This window comes from Canis aureus, chromosome 9 (genome assembly GCF_053574225.1).
Source record: "Canis aureus isolate CA01 chromosome 9, VMU_Caureus_v.1.0, whole genome shotgun sequence".
NCBI classification, from domain to species: domain Eukaryota; kingdom Metazoa; phylum Chordata; class Mammalia; order Carnivora; family Canidae; genus Canis; species Canis aureus.
In genome coordinates, this window is record NC_135619.1 from 75784790 (window position 1) to 75793582 (window position 8793).

At 70.5% G+C, this 8793-nt stretch overlaps 1 protein-coding gene across 2 annotated transcripts; it reads left to right on the plus strand.

Annotated features, from left to right (window-relative positions):
- The first annotated feature begins 351 nt into the window (after nucleotides 1-351).
- Nucleotides 352-7950, plus strand: PLD4 (phospholipase D family member 4). 2 transcript variants are annotated; one of them, XM_077910820.1, is made up of 10 exons: nucleotides 352-705; nucleotides 3150-3349; nucleotides 3816-3999; nucleotides 4170-4290; nucleotides 4818-4945; nucleotides 5502-5702; nucleotides 6340-6479; nucleotides 6591-6756; nucleotides 6837-6933; nucleotides 7451-7950. In XM_077910820.1, exons 1-10 carry the CDS (start codon nucleotides 364-366, stop codon nucleotides 7651-7653), a joined length of 1782 nt encoding a protein of 593 aa, XP_077766946.1. In that variant the 5' UTR covers nucleotides 352-363; the 3' UTR covers nucleotides 7654-7950. The 2 variants fall into 2 exon arrangements, with proteins under 2 accessions (XP_077766946.1, XP_077766947.1); XM_077910821.1 differs by having other exon boundaries at nucleotides 3156-3349.
- The last annotated feature ends 843 nt before the right edge of the window (nucleotides 7951-8793 follow it).

The following is an 8793-nucleotide window of genomic DNA, read 5'->3' on the forward strand; positions in this document are numbered from 1 at the left end:
CTTCGCCTCGGGAGGACGGGAACCAGACCATGACTGGCCATATCAAGGCACCACTGACTGTCAGGGCTGGTACTGGTGTTGCGACCCTGTAGGGAAGGTATTTGTTAAGTCCTGATGCCCGAGCGGGAGTGCCCCGTGGGACTTCCGGAATGTCTCCTCCGGGACGTCCCTTATGCTCCTAGGAACACGGAGGTGACGGCTGAACTCCAGCAGCCACTGTGGGCCCTCGAGGCTACAGGCCAACCCTAGGGATTGGGAGCGGGGATTCCCTAGGAGCGGCCTGGAGGACCTGGCACCCCATGGCCGTGGAGCCCACACAGCTCTAGGCCACCAGCCCCTAAACCTGGTTAGTGTGAGAGAGAAATGAACAATCTCGCTCCAGCCGGGCCTCCTTGGCTCTGTGTGGGGGGCACCGGGCCTAACCCACACCCGGGCCTGCGCTGGAGAACGCCTCTGCCTGGGCCATGGGGCCAGGGGAGAGAATCTGGAGGTGAACGTGCCCAGGCCTACGCTCCCGCTGGCCCACCAGGCTCCAGATGTGTGTCGGGGGAGCAGAAGGAGGTGCTCGGGGCCAAGAGGAAGTGGCAGAAGGGGAAGCAGCAGGCTGCAGAGAGGAGGCAGGTGGGCTCGGGCGGAGGCAGCCTGCCCGACCGGAGCTGCAGTCTGCGCTGCAGCGAGATGGACGCCAAGGCACGACCCCCCGAGGTGAGTCCAGGGGGCCCAGCGCAGGGGCAGAGCCAGCCCGAAGGCCGGGGAAGCCGGCTGCCAGCACCCCGGGCCCAGGGGATCACAGAGCCTCTGCGGGGCCTGCCGACCACCGTCCCTCCTCTAGTCTGCGCAGCAGGGACCACCGGGCCGGGAGCCTCCCCTCGAGCTGACAGCCGCACCCCACGCTCTGCAGGCAGGAAGCGCCACACCTGCCATGACCTCTGATGGCCGGGGGCCCCACGGCTGCCCCACCGGGTCCCCCAGCCCGCCACAGCTCTGAGACACGATCCCTAGTGGGCCACCCTCTCCCCACCGCGGGCCCCCCAGCCCAGGGACATGGGCTCCCCAGCGCTGCAGTGAGTGAGCGGGTCTGCAGCCAGGGCGGCCGGCCTCCCGGGCCCCCGTGCTGTTCCCAGAGGCCGAGAGAGGAGAGGATGTGCCCGGGCCTCGGTGGTCGGGGAGGTGCTAGGACAGCTCCAAGTCCCAGTGGGGCCGCAGGGCTCTCACCTGCCCTCTGCAGGGGACGTCTGGGTCTGGGGGACGGGCGCCTTTCCCCTGTGGTGCAGCAGGGGAGCGGCCAGTCCCAGGAGGCCCTGGTGCCCCCGCTTCACACCCACTGTCTCTCTTGAGGGTCAGGGAGGGCCTGATGAACCCGCGGAGGGGGTGGTGAGGCGGGGCGGCCCCCCGAGCCTGGCTCTGCCGGTGCAGGAGCACCTTGAGGCCCTGAGGCCTTGCTCTGGTCCCTGTTCTGGCTTCTGAGGCCCCCACCATCCTATAATGTTCTGGCTGAGGGCAGACACAGCCCCTCCAGCCTCCGTCTCCCACCCCGAGGCAGGCCAGGGTGTCCCACGGGAGGGAGGACAGTCCTAGAGCAAAGCCCAGGGGCCTGGACACTAACCACGGATCCCACGGGGCCGGTGCTGACAGCCTGGGTGCACGTGCCTGGCCTAGCTGCCCACGAGGCCTGCAGCGTGGCCCCGGGCCCCGAGGTCCCCTCCCCACCACGGCCCAGGCCTGTGGACATCTGGACGGTGCGTGGCTAGCCAGGTGACCCAGTCACTGCATAGGGGGGCGTGCTGAACTCGGGGGCGCCCGGCTCGTGGTGGCATCGGAGGTCACGGCGGGGAGGGTCCAGCAGCGGCCCAGCCCAGCTGGCTCCCCAGTCTTTCTGGGAGTAGCTGCCCTGGGGGGACGTGCCCCGGCGGGTGACAGAGTCCTGCTGTGCGGGGGGAGCCCCCACACGGTGCCACGGGGTCCTCACTCAGCTCCCCCGACCCCCCGGGACAGCAGCGAAGGGCCCCAAGTCAGCCGCCCCACGCCCTCCCAGCCATGGGAAGGGTGGGGTGCTACCCGGGTCCCAGGAGGGCCTGCAGAGAGCGGGGCCGGGGCCCGGCCCTGGGAAGGGAAGCCGCGACTTACAGGCCCATCCGCTGAAAGCAGAAATGGCTCCGGGCCTCGCCACACGCGTGGCTGAAAGAAGGAAGCGAGATTCAGACACGCAGACGCCCCCGGGGACGGAGACGGAGAGGGGGGAGCAGCCCGAGGGCCAGGTGGGGTCGCAGGCACAGATGGGGACACACGTACACACGCGTGTGCGCACACGTGCACCCATGCACACACATGTACATGCACATGTACATATGCACACACCTGCATGCACACATGTACACGTGCACGCGCAAGGCACAGGTGGGGTCATACCTACACACATGCATGCACATGCACACATGCACACACCTGCGTGCATGCACACACACGCACACATGCACACACAGGGCACAGGTGGGGTCATATGTACACACGTGTGCGCACATGCACACACATGCACACATATGCACACACAATGTACACATGCACACGCCTGCACACACGCACACATGCACACACGCACACACACCCGTATACCAGCCTCAGGCTGCAGGCAGAGGGCCCCACCCGCAGCCGAGGGAAGCCTGGCACTGGCCTCACAGCCCAGGCACCACCTCGGGCAGCAGGCTCTGCGGGGTCCCGGCCCAGGCGGGGCTGGGCTGCGGGTGACGCCCGGTCGCCCCGTCAGGTGCTGAGGCCTCCACAGAGAGCGCCGGGGCCCCTGCCTGGCCGCTCCACACGCCCCACAGCCCGCAGGACAGAGAGGCCAGCGCGGGGGACCCGGGGGCAGGTGAGCAGAGCGGCCACGACGACAGCAGCCAGACTGGTGGGCTGCCCTCGCCTGTTCACGTCCCTGCTCAGGGGGAGCCGAGGGACGGCCCCAGGCCACCCGAGCCCCCCGACATGGGCAGCTTGGGCCCTGCTCCGTCCACCCTGCCCTCGCCCCGCTGCAGGCCTGGTCCCCTCGGGGAGCCGGGGACAGTCTCTGTCAGCACTGGAGGGGCTGCGTCAGCCCACCCCGAAGTAGGGCGCACCCGCGGCGTCCAGGGGCCCCGTGGTGACACCTTCTCCAGTTGCAGGTGCTGGGAATGCTGGCCTCGCTGTGGCTCGGCGCCATGGCTCTTGCCTACGTCCTGTGGCAGGTGCACCTTCCTCCCACCTGCGGCCAGGTGTGCCCCGAGGAAGGGCCCAGCAGGTCCAGGGGCCACGGGGCCAGCCGGGCCTGGGAGCCCCCGAGAGGGGAGGCCCCAAAGCTGCCGCAGGACTCCTGCCGGTGAGTGAGCCTGCGATGCAAGGATGGGGGGCGGGGGCGGCTCTCAGCGCTGCGCCTCTGGGTGCCTCCCGCTGTCCCTCCGCGGGAGGACACGGGCCTCTGGAAGATGCAGCTGCTGGTCCAGCCCTTCCTCGGGCTCAGCTTGGGCCGCCTCCAAGGGCCTGCCCCCCAGTAAATCTCCGCTCGGAGCCACAGCTCCCCAGGCTCCCAGGCTCTCCAAGGCGGTGCCTGGGATTGGCCCTCACCCGCCCTGCTCCCTCCTGGCTGTTGCCGCCCCCCGCCGGCTTGCTGGGCTCAGGCCTGCCCTGTCCAGTCTATTTGCCCCCCCCCACGCACCCTCGGCCTGGGCTCGGGCCCCATGTTGGCAGTGAGCCCCCCCGGTTTGGCCAGCAGGGACGGAACGGGTGATGCGAGGCAGGTTGGTGGCACCTGGGCTCCGCTCAGGCCCCATGTGCCCCTTCTGCAGGCTTGTCCTCGTGGAAAGCATCCCCCAGGACCTGCCCTCTGCAGCCGGCAGCCCGTCTGCCCAGCCCCTGGCCCAGGCCTGGCTGCAGCTGCTGGACGCCGCCCAGGAGAGCATCCACGTGGCCTCCTTCTACTGGTCCCTCACGGGGGCTGACATCGGGGTCAACGACTCGTCGTCCCAGCTGGTATGCCCGGGCCTCCCCACCCCGCTCGGAGGCTGCAGGCCGTCCCGCCCGGCCGGGTGCCAGGGCACAGCTCCCTGCCTCTGCGTGGGGGGGCAGGGTGGCCTCCCGGGAGAGGTCTGGGCTCTTCCTAGCGGGCAGGGAGTCCGCTCACGGCTGGCCCCGCCTCACAGGGGGAGGCCCTTCTGCAGAAGCTGGAGCAGCTGCTGGACAAGAACATCTCCCTGGTGGTGGCTACCAGCAGCCGGTCGCTGGCCAAGAAGTCCACGGACCTGCAGGTCCTGGCGGCCCGAGGTAGGTGCCCGGCCGTCCTGGGCGCCTCTGCCCCGGGGGTAAGCATGTGCCTCCGGACAGGGACAGGGATGAGCAGAGCAGGGCGGCCTGGGGGAGGTGGGGAAAGGCTCCCCGCGCTTCCCTAGTTCCCCGGGACAGAGGGGACCCAGGGCGGCATGCTTGGGTCAGCTTCCCCCGGGGCCGGGGCTGGTTCCAGGGAGCCCGAGGGCCGTATTCCACGGGGCAGAGCCTGGCGTGGCCTTGGGGCGCCCCTGAGCCCCGCTGCTTAGACCTGCGGGTGGGCTCAGGCTGGAAGCTCAGCCGGGGAGCAGCCCTTGGTGACCCGGGCTCCGGAGCCGGGCTGCCCGGGGGGATCTGGGGCCAGTTGGGGCGTCAGGGCCTGCGTTTCCCCGCCCGTCAAGTGGGGACGATGATGGCATGAGCCCAGCAGCACTGCCGTGAGGGTCGTCGGCGCGAGAGTCGGGCTCGGCCCGTGAAGGCGACCCTGACACGAGCCGGTGGACCACGGGGTCCTGAACTCTCGCCAGGTGCGCAGGTGCGCTACGTGCCCATGGAGAAGCTCACCGGCGGTGTTCTGCACTCCAAATTCTGGGTCGTGGACGGGCGGCACATCTACCTGGGCAGTGCCAACATGGACTGGCGGTCCCTGACGCAGGTGAGTGCCGAGCCCCGGGAAGGGAGGCGCACCTGGCCCCGTCCCCACCCGCGCCCCCGGGGGCTGGGCCTGGCGTCCCGTGCACCTCTGGGGCCTTCACCCCGGTGGCACTGGTTACGGAGTCACGCTCGGCTGTCGCGCCCGCCCCGTGGAACGTCACGTCAACCCCGTAGACGGATGTCCCAGTGTCTTTATCCGGGGAAACCTGCCGACCGCACAGCACCATCCCTTTAGGAGAAGCAACGCGATAAAAACCAGCTCAAGGACGGTGGCGGGAAAGGCAGCCGCGTCTGTCGCCAGACAGGGACGCAAAGAAGGAAATTTCTGGCTTTCTGGGGCTTTTATGCATTTTCTATCTTTTCACAAACACGTGTCTCTGTGCTCATTGGAAGGCAATGTTGAAGGCCGGCGGGGCACCCCGGGCCCCCACCTCCCAGCTCCGCCGAGCACCCTGTCTGCTGGGACTCCTGCGGGCCGGCGCGGTGGGGGGGGGCGGGGGGCTACGCTCTGCCTGGGGGGCGGGGGGGGTCACACAGCCGCTGCCCCGTCCCTGCAGGTGAAGGAGCTCGGCGTCATCATCTACAACTGCAGCCACCTGGCCCTCGACCTGGAGAAGACCTTCCAGACCTACTGGGTGCTGGGGGCGCCAAAGGCTGTCCTCCCCAAAGCCTGGCCTCACAACTTCTGGTCCCACATCAACCGCTTCCAGCCCCTCCGGGGCCGCTTCGACGGGGTGCCCACCACGGCCTACCTCTCCGTAAGAGGGGCTGAGGGGCCGTCATGCCCCTGCTCTCCCGGCTGCCCGGGCCCTCGGGGAACCCGTCCTGCCGTCGTGCCCGCCGGGGCCTCCGGGCAGCGGCTGGGGAGCCAGTGCCCAGGACGGGGCCGTGGTCCCCTGGCGAGCGGCAGGCTGGCGTGGGCAGGCCCAGCTCCAGGGGAGGACGCGGCCATGGCCATCGGGGGGACGGGGCTGGCAGGGCATCCTGCGGCCCGGGGCGGGGAGTCTCCTAGCGCGCTGCCCGGTGGGGCCGAGGTGGCTTCAGCTGGGGGCCAGGAAGTCGGGGAGGGCCGGCTCATCGAGTGGCTCTGTCCCTCCGCGGGGAAGGAAGGGCCAAGCGTCTCCGCGGCTGCCCCGCTGGCTGGTCTGGGCCCGGCACCGAGGGGGGTGCTCCTCCACCAGGCCCCGCTGAGCCCCCTCGTTCCGGGAAGTCCGACCAACCAGGAGTGGGGGTGGGGAGCGGGGGGGGGGCCAGTTTAGGCCCCCTCCTCCCTGCCCTCCTCTCCAGGTGGCGTCTCTTGCCTTCCCCCGGCTCCCAAACGCTGGAGGGTGGGCGCCCGGTAGGGCCGCAGTCGGGGGGCGCTCAGTGCCCTCAGTGACCGCTGCCCGTGCACAGGCGTCGCCGCCGGTGCTGTGCCCGCACGGCCGCACCAGGGACCTGGAAGCGCTGCTGGCAGTGATGGGGGGCGCCCAGGACTTCATCTACGCCTCGGTCATGGAGTACTTCCCCACCACGCGCTTCGTCCACCCCGCCAGGTGCGTGTGGGGCGGCCCGCCCTGCTGCTGGGGCCCGGGGCGTCCCCTGTCCCGCCGAGTCCCCGCCCCCCGCGGCTGCAGCCCCGGGGACCCTGAGCCTCCGTCCCGCAGGTACTGGCCGGTGCTGGACACGGCGCTGCGGGCGGCGGCCTTCAACAGGGGTGTGCGCGTGCGCCTGCTGGTCAGCTGCTGGCCCCACACGGACCCCAGCATGTTCCCCAGCCTGCGGTCCCTGCAGGCCTTCAGCAACCCCGCGGCCGGCGTCTCGGTGGATGTGGTGAGGACCTGCTCCCAGGGCCGGCTGGGGGAGGGCGCGCCCCGCTTTCCCACACGCTCCCCCCTCTCTGTTCCCCCAAGAAAGTCTTCATCGTGCCCGTGAGGAATCACACCAACATCCCGTTCAGCAGAGTGAACCACAGCAAGTTCGTGGTCACAGAGAAGGCGGCCTACGTAGGTGAGCAGCCGCGGGTGGCGGGCTCAGGCCCACGGCCCCGGACCCTGGAGTCTGGGAGGGGGCCCAGCAAGTGCTCACAACCCGAAGCCTCACAAACCCGCAGGACGGGGACGTGAGCCCCGAGTGGAGGCCAGGCCGGGGTGCGGAAGGGGACGCTGCCCTCACAGGCCGCAGGGACCCCTCACGGCCCAGGGCAGCCGAGGGGGATTGGGATCTCCAGCGGGGCTCTAGGGACCAGGCCAGCAGCGCAGCCCCCACCCGGGCCCACGGGGAGGGCGGCAAGGCCTGAGCACTGGGTTTTCAGGCCCTCCGTCCCAGGATGGTGCGGATGGAGCCCCACGCGTGGCGAGCTCAGCGGCCCCCTGAGACCAAGGGGCTGCCCCGGCCGCAGCGTCCGAGCGCCGAGTGGCCGCTGTGCCCCCTCTGTCCCCAGAGGACGACGGGGCCGCACGGCTGCCCTGCAGAGGGGCCGCGTGAGCCCAGTCATCCAGGGACTCTCTCCCATCTCCGCCCCCAGGCACCTCCAACTGGTCGGAAGATTACTTCAGCAGCACCTCGGGGGTGAGCCTGGTGGTCAGCCAGAGGCCGCCCGGCGCCCGGCCAGGGGTGCGCACTGTGCAGGAGCAGCTGCGCCGCCTGTTTGAACGGGACTGGGATTCCCAGTACGCCGTGGGCCTGGACGGGCAAGCCCAGGGCCAGGACTGTGCTTGGCAGGGCTGAGGTCCAGCTCCGCGCGGCGCCCCGGCCCCACGGCTCCCGGTGGACGCTGCTTCCCCCCGCACCTCCGCACCCGTCCTCGTCATGGCTCCGAGCGGCCCATCCTCCCAGCCCTGCTCGGGGCCAGGACTTCCCGACCCCTGGCAGGTGGAGACTGCTTCCTCGCCCTCAGCTCTCCGCACCAGCCTCTCTTAAACCCCACCTCCTCGGAGAGCCCTCCGGGACGCTCCTCCCTGACCCACAGAGCCACCGTCCCCACCCACAAAGGGGGGCCTCAGAATACAGACGCACCTCCCTGCCTCTCTGTGTGAGTCCCGCGTGGGCTGCAGGCCCCCAGCCCCAGCTTGGAGCTCAGCACCCCGACCGTGTGCGGGGCCCGTGTCCGCACGGCTGCCGGGCGCGGCTGCTCTGCCTGTCTGACAGTGCCCAGTGGCCACCCGCAGGAACCGGGGCAGGGGCAGGGGCAGGGGCAGGGACCCAGCCCGGTGGGGACGCGTCCTGGAGAGGGGAGGGTGTGCAGGGCTGCTGCACGGCCCCTGGGACCTCGTGGTGGGCCTGGTGGGTAGTGGCCAGCACTGTGGGCACGGGATACCGCGCCCAGAGGGGAGGCAGCACAGGGGTCCTGATGGGGGCCCACCTCGGGGAGCCTCCTCCTCCTCCTCCTGCGGCAGTGCCGGGGAACAAACCCAGATGGGGCAGCGGAGTGAGGCTCCCGGGTGTCCCACCGCCGCCCAGCTACCCAGCGTCCCTCTCCGCGGCTGGGGCGCTCTCCCGGCAGACCCCAGCGCGGCCTGCCCCACCCCTGCCAGGCCCGGGGCTCCTGCTCACCCGCCCCGAGGAGAATGGCTGCTCCCAGCTGTGGGGCAGCAGCAAGAGCTGGGCAGTGAGCACCCCGCCCGCGGCTGGAGGGGAGGGTCACCCGAGGTAGGGGGTGGGGCAGGGATCCCCTGGAGAACGGGCAGTTCATGAACGAGGGCAGGAAGGAAGCCGCGGGGTTTGTCATGCGAGGCTGTGGGTGTCCTGCGAACACCGGTGGGGGTCAGCCTCCTCCTCCTCCGAAGCTCCAGTCGAGGCCTGAGCTCCCGGGCCTTGGTGCCCGAGGCAGGGGCCATAGTCTTCCCACGCGGCGTCCGTTCCCTGCAT

Coding starts and splice junctions, on each gene's coding strand:
- PLD4 (XM_077910820.1), top strand. CDS start 364: ATGAACAATCTCGCTCCAGCCGGGCCTCCTTGGCTCTGTGTGGGGGGC. Junction 5,703..6,339: donor CCACCACGGCCTACCTCTCC/GTAAGAGGGGCT, acceptor GCCCGTGCACAG/GCGTCGCCGCCGGTGCTGTG. Junction 6,934..7,450: donor AGAGAAGGCGGCCTACGTAG/GTGAGCAGCCGC, acceptor CTCCGCCCCCAG/GCACCTCCAACTGGTCGGAA.